General features: G+C 42.6%; 1 protein-coding gene across 3 annotated transcripts in view; it reads left to right on the top strand.

Annotated features, from left to right (window-relative positions):
• Nucleotides 1-17238, top strand: part of SEMA5A (semaphorin 5A) — a 362170-nt gene that overhangs the window by 126475 nt on the left and 218457 nt on the right. For all 3 annotated transcript variants that reach the window (XM_081133220.1, XM_081133222.1, XM_081133221.1), the window contains exon 3: nucleotides 16337-16532. In XM_081133220.1, coding sequence (XP_080989346.1) covers nucleotides 16412-16532 — 121 coding nt within the window. In that variant the 5' untranslated portion in view covers nucleotides 16337-16411. The remainder of the gene's footprint in view (nucleotides 1-16336; nucleotides 16533-17238) is intronic.

The following is a 17238-nucleotide window of genomic DNA, read 5'->3' as shown; positions in this document are numbered from 1 at the left end:
AGGAAACTCACAAGATAATTGAAGAGTCTAGTGATGGTGCTTTTGAACTTGAGCTCTGACTTCCATTTAGGAAGTTATGGATGACCACTGGCCACACCTTTCATTGGATCTGGCATTTGATGCCACACTACTGTCAGATTTTTTTCTAGGCTTCTGAGCATATTGTTTTTATTGATTTTTTTTTTTTTTCCTGCACTCACTTCAGTCAGTTAGTCTTTGGTCAATGTGTGGCTTAGGTAAACAAATATAAATTCTAGTTTCCTACTGTGAGTAAAATCTTTGGCCATGTGGAATTTCCTCTAGAGAAGTTGGGTTTATTATCTTGTTCTATTTTATTATTATTTTTATCTGGAGATTATAGCTCTCATTTCAGAAGAAGACCACTCAGATGCTCTTGAGTTAGGGGCATGCCTTTTAGATCATGATCTAGCTCTGGGGAGATAAAATAATTCTTGTTCCTTTAAAATAATTACAGGTTGTCTTTGACATCATCTTCCCTGTTCCTTCAGGCATCGTCAAGCATGATCACATGTAGTCAATGTGCCGATTCCGGACTTACTAGATAGGGCTGCGTCTGTCCTCTGGTGACAGAAACGAGTCAGCAAGGGGAATAAGTCCCCAATTCATTTGGATTCTTCTCTAGTATTTCTTAGCACACATACAAATTTTGTCTTATAAAATCACACATGCTCATTTGCAGTAAACATGCAAAAACAACCCCCCAAAGTATTAAAAATATGTAGAACCCCATATCTCAGAGTGGTCTAATGACTGGGTGTATTTTCCTCCAGATGTTAATTGTAACAGTGAAGATCCCCTGAGCACTTGCAGTGGGCCCACACTGTTCTAACTGTTTCTCATTGATTAAGTCATTAAGTCCTCAGAGCCTTATGAGAAAGACACAAAGGTTATCCCCTGCTGAAGATGAAAACAGAGGACATATAACCAGCAAGAGGCGAGCTAGGATTTGCATCCAGTGTAGAGTCAGACTTACAGCCCGGGATCCCAGTGTTTGTATGTTTATATTTCAGTATGAGAACGTGTGTGTGTGTGTGTGTGTGTGTGTGTGTGTGAGCACACCTTTGTGGGTGTGGGCCTGTGTGTGTGCATTTGTTTATAGACCACACACACAGTTTAGTTTCCTACCAATACACTTAATATTGTATCTTGAGCATTTCTCATGTCCTTAGAATTTCTCTTAAAAATACTCTCCTGTCTTCCTGATATACTTAATTTGCATAGAACCGTCTCTATCCCCCTAAATAGAAGTTTCCAAATCATGATTGTAACACATAATAATTCGACTAGAGGAATATATTTCGATGTAAATCTTTGTTAACATCTCTGATGAATTCCTTCAGAGAATGTACTAGAGGTAAAACCACAAGATGCAGTGTATAAATACTTGTAAGCCCCTTAAAATGTTTGTATGTGTGTGTGTGTGTGTGAAATCAGAAAGCTGTTTTGTTAAACAGCCATAACCACCATCAACAGCCTCATGTTTGCATTTCAAAAATGGCAGTCATTAGAGCAGCACGGAATTCTACAGGGTGGAAACAAAGTTTTTTTCCAGACTTCTCAAATAGGTAGCTTTCTTCCACAACTTGGCAGTTGTGATCCCTTAGATTAGCTGCTGCACTAGATAGATCTGTTTGTGGTTCAAATGGTGTGCTGTGCTCGGGATACATCGGCTTTTCCAGACTGCGCGGTTTGTGAGTTAAAGCACAGCCCCATCACCTCCAGTCTCATCTCTGTGGTTAATGAGCTGCGGCCTTGCTGCTGTGGTTGTAAACAGAGAACTGCAGGAATTTTCCAGAGCAGTGAGATTAAGCATAACATTTTGCCTCTTGTATATGATGGTGGAGAAGGCGCATCACTTTCATCTGTGCACTCAGCCGGACACACAATTACTGCTTATCGACAAAACAAGCAGGTGTGCTAACTTCCCTGGAATGATTTCACAGGTATGTTCTATTTACCAAGCTAAAGTGGTGACTGAGAACAAAAACGCAGTGTCGCCATCTCAGGATGAGCGTGTTTGTCAGTGCCAGGCGTCTGAGCATTTCTCCTCGGTATAAGCAGAGTTTTGCATAGGACAGTTTATCTGTCCAGGCCGATAAAACCACTTTCCTTTCTGTAGGTAAGAGTGAAGATTATGTCACTGCATAAAAGGAATTTAGTAAGGGGGTGTTCCAGTGTCAGAAATGTCCATCATCAACTCAGTTTACACCTGCATGTCCTGTGGTCCCATCGCAACTGCTTTCACCAGCGTTAAGTGAGACGAATAGGAGTTTCTGATTCTGCTTGGAGATGACCTAGGGGAAGTTCTTCATCCAAGTTTGTACCTTCTGACCATCCCTCCTTTAGACCTCCCCTCCTTTCTGCTCTGCCGGCAGCAGCTGTTTCTCCATTATTTCTGCCCACCTGATGCCCAGTAAGTCAAACCTGCCTGAATCTAAACATAGACTTTAGGGCTCTAGTCTCATTAGTTAATCCATGAAACTAATCTCACCTCGTTTATTTAAACCTCGATATTTTTGCTCACTCTAAATCACAACAAATAAATGGTTGTTGAAAATTCAAGCAAGGTAGAATAGAAAATATCCCCAGTGCCTAGGAGTAATTGCTGTTCTCTTTTGCTTATAAACATGTAAACATAGAGATCCTTTGGCTTGTGTTAGTCAAAAATTGGATCTTTTTCTTTCTTCTTTATCTCTCCATAGACAGATAAATGTCTTCACTTTTTTTTTTCACTCAGCATTATTACTGGATTTTTATGTCAGTGTGTTGAGTCTTACTACATTGGTTTTACAAGCTGTGTAATATTTAATGGTAGGCATGTACCATAATTCATTTGATCTCACCTCTGACAACTTTGTTCCTTTCATTTCAAATAGGTAATTGCGTTTGCTACTCCCATTCTTGGTAAATTCTACCCTGCAACTTAATTCAATTTTTCTGCCAGAATTGTGGTCTTTTAATTTTCAGTCCATTTACATAATTCCCACTCTTCCAATACTCACTCTTCCCAGCCTTTTCCTGTATAGGCCTGATGCTTCTTTGCATTACTTGTTAGTAGCTGGTTGATTTATACACTCAACAAGTATTAGGTATTTCTTACGTGCAAGAAACTGTGATGGGCTGCTGGGGGCTGCAGCGACAAGTGGCGCTCCTGCTCTCCTGGGTGGCCCTGCAGGGATGCCAGGTGGCAAGGCAGGAGTCAGGTGTTGGCAGAGTGAGCTGAGGGCCACAGAGATAAACTGAATCCTAAGGAGGCCAGGCGGGGGGTCCTTGCTTCTCACTGGGGAAGAGCTTATAGGAACGGAGGGGCTTGCTGGTGGTGAGTTGGACCTCAGAGGATAGACATGGGGGATGTGTTCTAGGCAGAAAGGTGGACGTGGGAAATTGCAGGGCTTTGGAGGGTTAGTGAATTAATCCATCTGGGTGGTTTGACTCTGGGAAGTCTGTGAAGTAGGCAACTACCTCTGCTGTTCATTCAACATTCAGGCAGTTTCACCTTAGCTCTACTGTGAAGTTGCTGTTTACATTTCCTAGCCTTTTAAAAAATTTTAACATAGTTTTAACAAATTCAAAGTATTGTTGTTTTGTTTCTTTTCCATTTTCAGAAAATATTGATTTATTATACTGTATATTATTCTTGATTTTTTCCTCCCAGCATTATGCTTCTAATACAATATTTATTTGTTGTATGTCATTCACTGTGATGTGATATACCATAACAATTTCCATTCTTTCAGTGGACACCAGTGTTATTTCTAGTTTTGTGGGGTTTTTTTTTCAATTATGAACAAGGCTGCTATGAATGTTCTTTTACATGTTTCCTGGACAGAGGTGGAATTTCCCTAAGATCCACCATCATAGCTCTCATTAAACAGTGAACTGATTTTATCATCTCTTTCCAGGAGGGTACTGGTTGCTAGAAAATTTTTTCCCTATAATATTAAAAAAAATATAAAATAATTCTTAATTGTTTGTATTTATTAAAACTTTTTTTAGTGCTTCCTCATTGCTGTAGAGTACTCTGCATCCTTTCAAATTACGCATATAATTTTAAGCCATGGTTTTTATCTCCGTATTACAGATGATGGAACCTCAGGCATAAGGTCAGTAACATTGGAGCTAAAATTGGGATGCAGGCAGTCTGGGTCCAGAGTCTGTGTTCCTACAGTCTCTGCACTGCCACTTCCTCTAAACCAGTGTTGGTGAGCAGGCGGATCGCTGGGATGTGGGCTGAGGAAAACCATTAGATAGCTCCTAACCTTTTTCCTAGCAAAGGCAGGCAGTCAGTCTGTGTTTAAACTCCTGCACTGCTAAGAGAACGTGCCAGATTGATGCAATCTGACCTTCCTTTTCCTGGACTTATACTTAGGAGTCGTTCCTTTTGTCTTTCCATTAACATATCCGCCGTGGCAGAACTTTTGATATTTTGAACTATGGAATTTAAAGCACTCAGGGATTACTTTTCAGCCATGGAGACCTTTATTGTGATGTCCTGAACGACCTTTCCACGTTCAGGCTAATGAACTGAAGAATAAAATAGCATATGTTCACAGCATGTTTGCATTTCTCAGCATCACAGCTCATGCTAATCATTCGATGCTTATGTGGCAGCTAATTCAAGGTCTTTATTGACTTGTTCTCTTGAAATCTCACCTAATAGACCAATTCCTTGCCAGTGAACTTGTAGTTCTCCATAGAAATTCTCCTAAAACTCACGGCAAGCACTATTCAGTGACACTGGCAGAAAGCATCTAGGTCTTCACAATGGTTTTCCCATCCTTTGGACAAAGACTGTCGGTTTCTGTGCCTCTACTCATCAGTCGCTTATTATATATGTGTGATTCTCTCTTCTAGGTCCTGAGGATGTCCAGTGAACAAACCAAGGCTTAGTCCTTTAGTTAGTTGCTTATATCCTAGTGGGACATAAACAAATGCATCCACCTAGCAATTTTTAGTAGTTTTAAATGGCATGAGCAATTTCAAGTAATTTTAAGTGACAAGTGCTTTAGCGGGTCTTGCTGGAGAGTCTTTTCTAAGGAGGTGACATTTGAGGGAAATCTGAATAATGAGAAGGAGTCACCTTGGAAGGATTTAGGAGAGAGAGAGAGGATCTCTGGACCTATGGGCCAGGAAGTGCTGTCTGAAAGGTGATGAGCTCTGTGGGTAAAAACACCAGAGAGAAGGGGTGTGTGTGTGCGCGCTCTCACGCACAGGTATGTGGCCTGGGCACAGTGCATGGGAGCGCTGGGAAAGGTGCAGAAGTGGGTGGGGCCAAACACAGAGGAGTTCTTGCTGATTGTGCTCAGGGATTTGCATTTTTGGAAAGTTGCAAAGGGAGTTAGTGCAGGGTTTTAAACAGGGGAAAAAGTACATAATCTGATTAACTATTTTTATTTTCTTTTAGGAAATTATTTCCTTAAATATCTATGTGACTACAATTTCCTTTTCTATATAGGAAAGGAAATTGTAGTCACATACATATTTAAAAAAAAACACACAAATATTCTATTATACTTGTTTGCTTTTTCACCTTTATTGAGGTATAATTTATAAATAAAAAGTTGTTCATATTTACCTTGTACAGTGTGATGTTTTGATACATGTGTAGGTGTGAAATGATTACCACAGTAAAGCTAATTAACACATCACCTTATGTAGTTACCTTTTTGCATGTGTGGTGAGAACATTTAAGATCTACTGTCTTAGCACATTTTAAGTATATAATAGTATTATTAACTGTAATTACCATGCTGTACATTAGATTTCCAGAACTTATCCTGAGTACCTGACACTTTGTACCCCTTCATCAAATCTCCCTGTTTCCACCCCTCCCAGGCCCTGGCAACCACCATTCTACTTTATGCTTTTGTGAGTTTCACTCTTTTAGACTCTTTACAAAGACTGGATCTGGTTTGCTAGGTCCACGTTTGGTTGGAGGTAATTCTTTGTCAAGTAGAAGTGAAAAGTGATGGAAGTGGCTGTTTCAGGGGCAGGTTGGGGCTGAGATTTACACTTATATCCACCAGCTGAACACTTCTATTCATCATCATGGCCCCCCTAGGAGGGTGTATAGATGAAATGCAGAGGATGACACAAGACATGGAGAAGGCCATCAGTAGTTGTCCAGGGGTTGGTTCTCTTTCATCGTTGGCTGAATGAAATCTTGGTCAATGAGGTCTCTGGCTCCAGGATCGGTGAATGATGCTGCACCTGGTTAAGCAGTGAAATTTCTATCCCCAAGGACACATATTCAGGCCCAACACAGGTCAGTTTTAGAAACAGAGCATCTGCTAGTTTCTTCAGCCCAATGATCCGCGTGTCTACTGGGGCTCCCAATTCCTAGTCAGTAAACAGTCATTGCAGATACAAAGTATAAACAAGAACAGGATCTTCAGTACAGCAAGATGATCCTGGGGCTGGGGGCCAGAGTCTTACCTATCAAAATTGTTAGTTCCTCCATTTATCTGTGGGGCTTCCTTGTGTCCTGTCTCCACGTTTGTCAAACAGGAGGGGATGAAAATACTTATTTTACAGGTTTATTTCAGGAAAATAAGAGATGTATTAATATTGTACTGAATCACAGAATCTTTGCAGTTTCTAAACTTTTATTATTCTCTGATGAGTAGAATCTTTGATTTTGATATGATATGTCTCAGTAATTTTTTGTGTGATCGGAACTTTTAAGATTCACTCCTCTTAGCAACGTTCAAATATGCAAAACAGTATTATTAACTGCAGTTAATTTTCTGTTTTAATGAGGATTTCTTATTCTTGCTTTTAATAAACTGACATAAAAATAGTAATTAGTGCACTTGAGGTCTACTTTTTTGTTTTGTTTTGTTTTGTTTTGGTTTTTTCCCTAAACCAAAGATTGTGACAGATTTAAATGGACTCCAGTATATGGACTTTGTCATGTCTGGTCCATTGGGCCTAATAGGTATCAGCAGAGATCACACACAAGGGTGACTGCAAACTAAAATCTGAAAACAGGAAATCAGGGGCCTTTTCATTAAATATTCTAGTTTTTCCAAGTGTACTAGCAGTCTATTACCTGTGAATTTACTCGATAATATTTCAAGGTATTTTCATTTTCATCTTGGAATAATGAATTTGATGAATTTATTTCTGTTATGAATTGTAACATCCTTCTTTTTGTGTCCTTTGACTTATCATGTGGATCCAGGGGATTCTGGCGTGCCAGGGTAAGGTTAACGCACTATGGCGACATCCTCCATGCTTCCGTGCTTTCGTGTTTCCAGGCCCAGGAGACTGCCTCTTTTTAGCTGGCCTAGCTGTAGTAATCCCTTCATCCCTCTGACCGTTAATTGGAAAATTATGACATTTGGAAAGGAAGTGTCTCAAAACCATGGGAATCCTTGCATTTGGACCAGATGGTCAGGGAGTTTCAATAGAGGATTAGAACACCTGTGGCAGTGAAGAGCAGAACAGAAGAGAAAGGAACATGACTAGCATTTTAATGGATGCATAAATATTGTGAAGAAGGTAGAGATGTGTATGTGGCTTTGCGTTATTTTCATTCGTTAGCTTTTGTCTCAGGTAGCGATGGCTTGTCTATACTATGCCTTGTGTTATCCAGGGTGGAGATTTTCACAGCCCTGTTTAAGAATGAGCAGGTACATAGGTGGCTGTAGTTCAGGGTGATGAAGGCTGTAATAGAAATTAGTATTGAGGTACAGTGGGGCCAGGTGGGGTGGGGTGAAAGTGGGAAAAATCAGAGAGGGCTACTCAGAGAGGAAGCCTAAGGCTTGGGGCTAGAGGCAGGGAAACCCATAAAAAAATTAGCTGATGTTGCAGAGGTGAGAAATAGAGGGGTGGTCAAGGTGGGGAAGGGGCCCTGATTTCAGATATGGGTGAGGTAAGGATTATCAGAGCATAGTGACAAAATGAAAGACAAACTTTGGGAAAATGAAGGAAAGGGAGATGGTGGGTGAGTCCTCAGATTCTGAGTTGGATGCCTGAGTGAATGGTGCGGCTAGCTATGAGAGGAAATAGGCACCAAGAGACAGCTGGTGAAGACGGGTATTGAGGTCACCTTTAGATGACCTCTGGGTTATTTATGTGACAATATCTATTTTGATTTATGAGTTTGGATTATGAAGAGGGTTGTAGATTTGGAAGTCACCAGGTTTTAGAAAATTTGTAACGTGAATTTGAAGAGATTGGCCACTGGGAATGTGTAGATTGAGAAGTAATGAGCCTCAGGAGATATTGGGGTGCACTTTCACTTAAGAGGGCGGCTGAACAATAAGCTTTCTGGATGCAGTAGAAACACAGGGAGATTCGGGTGTTATTGAAACCAGGGAAGAGAGGGTTTTGGGAGATATTCAAGAGAAGAGGTCATTGGGCACACGTGGCACGAGGATGTTCAGTTCATGGGGTCAGCGGATTTGACAGTCGGGAGGTGACCGGTGATGTTGATCAGAGCCGCGAGGATGGAAGGGTGCACCCTTCTCTTCCTGCTACTATTGTGGACTTTCACGTGTTGGCAAAGACACTGCGCTCCAAGTCCTGCTCATCTTAATGAAAAACAAATGGGAGCTATGAATAATAATTTCAACACCACGAGAGTCATTTATAACTTGATTAGCTTATGGTGTCCATATGAGTTTCCTAACCCGAGGAGATGCCTCTGGATAAAACCCTTTAGAAATTGCTCATTGTTGCCTTGAAGACCCATTATTTAAATTTCCTTTTTTAGAAAGGCCTCTTGTTGGTTTAGCTAACACAGAAGTAAATTGAATGAACTTTCACTTAGTTTTAAAACCTGCTGACATATAAAATTAATATTGCCTTTATGTAAATAATAATTTTATCTAATGGACTTCATTTATTTTTATGATTCCTTCAGGCGATCTGGAGCTAAACTAGGGGAAAAAAGGCAAAAACGTAATAACAATTCCTTTTGAAGAGAGATATAAAATAAGGTTACTGGAGCTGAACCATTATTGAAATGTATAAAATAGTTTAGTGTTTGCTTTTTCCCATTTTATACCATGAGGTCATTTTACATAGCCATAAAATTCCATCTCATCTCCATTCAGATATGATGAAAATCTATGAGTAACAAAGCCCACTTCTCGTTCCGTCACCTGAAGGTGGCAGGAACGATGCTTCTGTAGTTAAGGCAGTCGGTGTTTACGTTAACACATTCCTAAAAATGTTTCCCTAATTCATTGATGTGAAACCTCTTTTGGCTGAAACTTGGCAGTCAAGACATGTGGGTTAAAATAATATAAAAAGGATCTAATTTTTACAAAAATGTGTGTAAACACAGAAGATGCAATATGTCTGATGAACATCCTGATTCCCTGTAGAGACTCAGCATCATAACAAGAAAACTTCAATTTCGTCTTATTTCCCAAAGAATAAAATGTTCAGTTATTGTTTTTGAAAAAGATGAGAGAATCTATTTCCTTGCACACTGTGCATTAACTTTATTGTTTTATTGATTCTTCATTTAATCCCATTTCCTGCTTAGTACCTAAAGTATCTCAACTATTGTATGGAAAGAACATAGGTTCGTCCAGTACTTTGATTCTAGCCCTGGCCACATCGGATTGATTGTTCCAGATCATTTCTTCCTGCTGCTTTAAACACTCTTAACTCAAAACCCTTCAGAACCCACAGCTTCTGCCTTCTTCCTCCATTCACAGGGGTTTCCTCTGTCTTTTGGGTTTCCTAAGACTTTATTTCTACTTCTATTTGATAATTACTTGACTGCTCTTAACCGTGACCTTGAAGGGCCCCACTGTGTCTCTTCATCTTTGCCCCCCTGTGTTGGGAGTGCCTTCCCTTTGCCCACAGGTGACATCCTTCAGTGTGGCTGGTTGGTTAATGACTCCCCCTGTGACACGGCTTGTTTCCGTGCCGAGGGCCTTTCCCTTACTAATTCTGGAGACAAGGCTACGTTACTGGAGGTGATTCAGACCATCTGACCTTGTGGCCCTTTCTAAGTGTGGTTCTGCCAGTGTGAGCGGGAAGACTGAGGAAGCCTTGCCAAGAGCCAGGGGGTAGGAGCCTCACCCGTTTGGTGTGCCTGCCACTACACATTGGATCTTACGGTCGTAACCTGTGAGGGGCCTTTAACCTGAGCCTTCGTATTTCAGCTACAAAGTGAGGAGAGCAAGTGGGTGATTTCAACCTTCCCTTTCACCTCTCGAATTCACTGAGACACTGACATGTCCTGTCTCATAGGTGCCAAAGGAATGAATAAACCACCTCCCAGTGGTGTTTGCTCAGTGGCAAGGGATGGGTGAATGCTAAATGCTCAACAGATGACTTCGGAATCGCTGAGACTGCACATTCCGCATGTTGGGACGCATGAACTTGGGACCAGAGTGTTCAACCTGTAGTTGGTTTATAATGAAAAGGAGAAGTAAAAACATAGGAATATGAACGGTTGCGTGCCTGTACGTACGACCTTTGGTGAGCAATCAGACGCTGTATTTGGTACATCGGGGTTCCTGGAAAAGGGCTGCCACCGTGAACTGGAGTGGGCGGCCCTGTGCGTACAGAAGGTGGAGACCAGCCCGAGCCAAGCCCAGTGGGAAGACGGCGCAGGGGTGGGGCCCGTGGCATCAGCAGCGTGCAGCTGAGTGCGCGAGGCTGACTGGGGACCCTGACCGGGCCAGAGGGGCTGGAGGGATGCCTGTGCAGTGGGAGTAGTGGAGGTGGCATTGGAGGAGATGGTTGTTGGTGAAGGGGCACAGTGTTTTCTTTGGACTGCAGTGGAGGAGCCCTGGGGGTTTTTGTACAGGGCTGGGCTGTTTACCTGGCAGCAGCTGCCAGTTGTGCAACAGGCACTGTATTTAGCTGTGCCAGGGTGTGCAGGGGTGAGACCAGGTGGTTTGTTTGGATGGTGGAATGATTTTTCATTGGTTCTGCTGCTTTCGGTGTGGACTGGGACTTAATCTGGGGGAGTGGTTTCATCAGATACCATGGAATAGGGTCAGGAGATGGGAAGGGCGAATGCAAATACACACGTTTCAGAAGAGCTGTCCATCCCTTCTATCAAACCTGGCCATTGTGTGTCCCTGACGTTGCAATGTGCTGTAACTTTGTATATTTAAGAGACACACATGCAACAGTCTCCTCAACTTTGGCCTCAGCCCTTTGATGCTAAGGACCCTGCAGTGGACGGGTGTGGGGCGCGGCTTCCTGAGTCTGTCTTAGCCCACCTGGGTTCACTGTCCTCTCCCTGGTGGAAGTCCTGGTTTCTATGGACTCCCTGAGATGTGCCAATGGATCCAGCCATTTCCAGCTTTACAGTAGATCTGAAGCGCAGAAGAAACCCATCCTCCTCTGAACAGAAGTACATAAAGCTTATTTTGGATCTGTGTTTATTAATAACTAGTTAGACTTTGTTTCCTAAGTAGACTTCTTGTGTAAGCGCTCATTCTTTTGATTTCTTTTTTTATCTGACAACAGTTTTTAAACTAAGAGGAACAGTTATTTTCTGTTCCCCAAAGCCTATTCATTTGCGGCGTGGGTGTGAATGGGAAATGTTATTTATTGCACACACACACACACATATACGCAGAGTTTTGCTTATTTGATGGAGCTTATAGAGAGATCCTCCTACATCAGGAAACTAAAAGGAAGGCCTCAGGGGATTTGAAACAGATGCAACAAAAATGCTTCTATTTTGTATCCCAAATTGGTCTGCTCTAATAAATCTTCTGTTGGCAAAATTGTTTGTTTAGTATTAACTCGTCTAATACATTTTTGATTTTTCAGAGGCAGTGGGATAAAATTAGAACAGCTTTTATTTAAAGTGATCCTTTGAAAATGTCTTCATAATATATTTCCCAATGTAACAAATAGTTATAATTAACATGACTTTCATTCTTATTGAAGTTTTGCTGACATGACTCAATACAAATTCAGCTGGGTGATTTATATAAGTGTATTTTAAAATAACCTTTCAAGGGATGATAGCTTATTTAATATCTAAAGAGGGAGAGGTATTTTGATGAACACAAATTGGAGGTTCTCAACCAGGGGCGATTGGCAGTGTCTGGAGACAGTTTGGGTTGGCACAGATTGGGGGGAGGGGTGCTACTGGCATTTAGCCAGGGATGCTGTTAAATGCACTGAACAGTTCCAAGAACAAAGAATGATCTGGCTCTAAATGTCAGAGTGCTGAGACTGAGCAGTAAAAGCCCTGATATAACTATGCACCACCCCCACCCCTCACCTTGATCACTGAGAGGCCAGGGCTCCCTGATTCAGTGGAAGATGGAATTGCATAGGCTAGTGTGGAGGGGCCTGCTATTTAGAGGCAAGACTGCTTAGAGTAAAGACATTCAGGGAGTTAGCAGTGCCTGGCGGATGCTCAGAAAAGCCCACCCTGTAAATGAAGATGGTGACTACCCTTACCTGGCATCTTACCATGAGGATTGTTTATAGTAGTTTATTTTAAGAGAAAAGGTAACATGTTATGTAGACTGAAAATTATAAACTTCTAAAAATCACCTGTTCTCATTAAATGTGCTCCTCTAAGTTTTCCGTGGCCAGCATGTAATTTCATGTCATCATCATGGACCCACGTATCCCATTTTAGCTGCTCTCACACTGAACACAGCACCTCCTCCTTCTCTAACGGTCACTTTCCACATCCCAGGGGAGGGACATTTCAGTCACTTGTGTTATTTTTCTCTACCTTTCCTTCAGGAGGCAGAGATGCTAGAACTGAAGTGAGAGTTTATGGCTCTTGCTGATGCCGGACAGTTCCAATGGACAGTTGCTCTGGAACCCATTTCATAGGCAGCGGGGTGGGGGAGGGGTCGTCTCTGTTGGCCTGGGCCTGACACATTGGAAAACCACGTGCAAGAGAAGAATTTTCTCCCAGTCCCTAGTTGACTTGAGCTCAGTCCGGGAGGTCAAGCCGGGGCAGTGCCCCCACCCAGCTCCTGATGGAATGCTGCCCAGTGGGAGACCATGCGGCAGAGGAACGGCTCTGGGTGTCCATTAGGTGCCAGGCATGGTATAAATGTGTGGTGTGGTGCCTGCCACAGAGCTGGCACTTTCTGAGTGTTTCCCGGTACTTTCACTATCCTTCTTGCATTATTTCTATCATTGATGATTGGTTTTGACACAGGAAAATGATAGTCTACGTCCAGGGGGCTGGTGAGGGTGTTCCAAATGCTCTTGCCCTGAACAGAACTAAATCACACCTGAAGCCCTTCTAAAGAGTGTTACTCTGAGTTAAGATATGCCATTTGATGAAATTTCCCCTTGTTAAGTCTCAGGTCAGAAGGATAAGAAAAGAAAGATGGGCTGCTTCATGTGTTCACCTCTAGACTGGAGCCCCAGAGCATTGCCCTGTTTTGCAGACCATGACACCCCTTCCAAGAGTGAACTTAATCACCCTTTTAATTTTATAACCAAGGGAAAAAATGACAACTGTGCCTTCATTGTCCATTACGACGCACTGTGCCTGGGCAGGGATTACGGACCCGTTGGACAGAAGCCCCCGGCTCCCAGTTTTCCTCTGCATCACTACCTCCACCTTCATGCTCAGGGTCCCTCACTCCCACAGAAGCCATGCTCTGGCCTACTCATGATTTGCGGTCCCTCCACTGTCTCCTGCTCAACTTGAGCATGTTCACATCAATGGGAGCATTGAGTCAATGGGACTGAGAAATATAGAGACTGAGAAATCTGATGCACCCTAAAATGTATGTCTCTTCTTTGTGAAATCTCACCATATATTCATAGGCAAACTCCTTTAGAAAATGAGCCTCTTTCCTTCTTTCATAACCACCATCTTTCCTAGGACCCTAATAGCTTCCCACCTTTGCTTTTCCTGGATCTTCTATCTGATACCTCCTCTCCCTCTAAATCTACAGTCTCTTCCCCACTCGTCACTTCTCAGAAAAGAAGCCACATTTAATGATGTTTTCTTTAAACTAAAATTTTCCCAGCTTTGTTTAGTGCTTCTGTGATTTCATTGAATTTTCTTTGGTTACCTGGCATTCGAGTTAGCCGTGCATGTTCTAGCCCGCCTTTGCTCCCTCCGTTCCTGTTTGGTTCCTTGCTGTACGGGATTCAGTCTGTTTTGCTGAAACTGTCCCCCGCAAACTGATCATTGTCTGTTCACTGAAGCCACTGGTCTGACTCATTGGGATGCAGTTGACCAGATCTCTTTTTTTCAAAAGTGTTATTTTTATATTTCAGCCGAACTTGATCTCCATTTTCACTTGGTGAGCTGTCTCTGATTTCCTTCTCACCTTTGTGTGGTGACTGTTCAACTTGCAGCTTCTAAACAAACATACAGTTTTCCTTAGCTTCCCCTTTTTTCCGCCTCCTGCTTTCCCCTGGTGAATTTAACCACACCCATGGTTTTAACCCTTCCAAACATTGTATTCAGTCTCTGACTTCAACAGCCTGCTGCTTTTCCTTAAGTATTCTCTCAGCCCCTTAGACCCAATGTGCACAAAACTAAGTGGTCATATTCTCCTCTAAACAAAATTCTTCTGTTGATTATCATAGTAAGGAAAATGTCATTTCCATTTTCATAGTCTCTTATATTCTCTGTCTTGTTCCTCTTTGCTTTCTGTTCTCCCAAATCTTGCAGACTTGAACAACAATAATTTTATTTTGTTTCACATTTTGGGGTTAGGCATTTGAACAAGGCTCACCTGGCTGATGCCTTTGCTCTCATCCTTACTGAAGTCGCTCAGTGGCTTCCACATTTACTCACATGTCAGGTGCTCTGGTGGGATGGCTGGGATGCTGGGCTCCATGGGAAATGTCCCTAGAGCTCCTCTGTGTGGCCTCTCTAGCATGGCAGTCTCAGGGTAGCTAGACTTCTTACCTGGGGTCTCGGTGCCCAGAGAACATGTGCTAAGAGATAAGAAGTGGAGACGCCAGTCTCTTAGGGGCAGGGCTTGGAAAGGAGCACACCATCGCTTCTGTTGTCTTCGATTGAGCCACGCTCTCAGGGAGCCAACCCAGGTTCAAGAGAGTGGCCAGAGTTTCACCTCAGTAGGAGGAATTTCAGAGAATCACTGGCCCTCTTTAATTTGCCGTACTTTCTCTAACGTATCGCTTAGAATGTTTGCCTGAATTTTCATTCACATTGACACCATTCGAAGTCTCAGCTTCATTTATTTCTCTTCTGAACAATTGCAGAGGCTTATAATTAACTTCTCCACCTCTGTGCTCCTTTCTACCCAGCTTCCTATGTACACTGTTGTAAGAATAATTTTATTAATATTTCACCTAATGTAATATTAATATACTATGGTAGCTTGTCACCTAAAAATAGAGACCTCAGGCCTCCAAATCTGAACCCAGCCTACTCTGTAGGCTGCCGCCCACTATATCTCCTTTTATATCTCCTGGCGTTTGGGTCAAGTACAGTAAACCATTCCCCAGACACGTTGCCTGCTCCTTCCTCTTGCCTCTCAGGCATCTGTTCGCCCTCTTCCCGTGGCATGGACTGTGCTTCCAGAGGCCTCCATCTGTGGAAGTCCTCTTTATCTTCCAGGGTTTAACTCAGGCGTGAGCCCCTCCGCAGACACGCCCTTGGTCCCCCTAAATAGCAGCAGGACTGTCAACTCCCACTGTACTCCTGCTGCTTTTTATGGTTTTCTAACAACTTGGATTATAGTTATTTTTACAAGCCTATCTTATCTTAAAGCTTATTCATCTTTTAAATTATTCATAATCTTTCAAGTATCAGCACTCCCAGCATAGTGATTTTGTCTCACCCAGTAGGTGCTCAATATAGATTTCATTGGATTTATAGTTGGTCTCTAGCCACAAACTTGTGCTGGCAGGCTATCTATAAATTTCAAAGGATAGATTCACCAAATATGGGCAATTTTTAAGAGTCAGGTAGCATATTACTAATTGGCTTATTAGTAAATGACAACGGTCAAGGCCTTGTTAAGTAGTGTCTTTTGAATATTAAAAAGGAAGGGCAGGGCTCTTAGGGTTCCCACGTATAGATCTGGGTTTGCACAAGGCACTGAGGACTATGTTCCAAGGGAAAAGCAATGGGTGATCATAGCCCTTAAGAGTGACTGTGGTGTCTCGGTCAAACTTAAACTTGAACGTTTCTCCTTTTATAAGAAATGGGTTATCTCATAAAATTATTGTGAGAAAAAGAGGTCCTTATGAGACACATACACTCATGCGTATCTGACATATAAGCTAGAAGAACGTCTGCTTGTCTAAGCCCGCGAAGCCTTTTTCTTTTGAAGGTGGTGACAGGGCATTACCAAAAGACCACCTCCAGAAAACCGGAGCTCGTTTTCATCCAGTTGTTCTCCTTTGTGTGTTTTAGGCACGTTTCCCACATGACGGGAGGACGAGCTTCTGGTTAGAAGACAAGTGCGCAGAGTCCAAGCCTCCTGCCACCATGAAGGGCACCTGTGTCATCGCGTGGCTGTTCTCCAGCCTGGGGTGGTGGAGACTCGCCCAGCCCTCAGCAGACACGCCTCAGTGCCAGAGAGCAGAGCACCCGGTCATTTCTTATAAAGGTAAGGGACAGGCATGCTCAGAGTGCCCAGGCACTTTCCACACTCAGGCACAGAGGATGGCAGTGCTTATTGTTCTATTACCCTGTGACTCTTGTTTTAGACATTGTTTAAAATAGGAGCAAAAATATAAAATCCTTCATTGCAAGAATTTCTTATCCAGGCACGGATCACTATCTCAAGAAGAATCCAAGACCAGAGTCATCACAGACAGGGAAGTCCCAGTGTCGAGACCACCTTTATTTAACAGGTGCTTCAAGCACCCTGGGCGTTTGAACCAGGGAATGAAACCGTGACCCATAGAAATAACACCCAAATCAAGGAAAACAAAAAAATTCTCAGGTCAGCATTTCCCAACAAATCGCCCTGGGCACTCAGCGTTGAGGAAGAAAAGTCAATGTCTTTACCCCTGTCCTCCAGGAAATCACAGGTATCTCATCAAGCTAACCATGACTGTCCAGTCATCGTATTTTAATAACCCATCCAGTGGCTTTATGTTTGAAGGGATTTTTGTTGATGATTCAATGGATATAGGAGGGAGAAGGAGGTGCCGAGTATGATCCCCAACTTCTTGGCCATTCCTTCCATATGGAAGAAAGAAAGGGGAGCCGATTAGAAGGATTTGATGATTTTAGATGGAGAAGCTGACTGTGTACCTGCCATCAGGTGGAATTATCTGCTTGAGAACCAGCCATCATGGGAACCAAGA

Source organism: Miniopterus schreibersii (genome assembly GCF_964146895.1).
Source record: "Miniopterus schreibersii genome assembly, chromosome: 3".
In the NCBI taxonomy this organism is placed as follows: Eukaryota; Metazoa; Chordata; class Mammalia; order Chiroptera; family Miniopteridae; genus Miniopterus; species Miniopterus schreibersii.
Note: the sequence above shows the minus strand (reverse complement) of the source record. Positions and strands in the feature narration are given on the sequence as shown.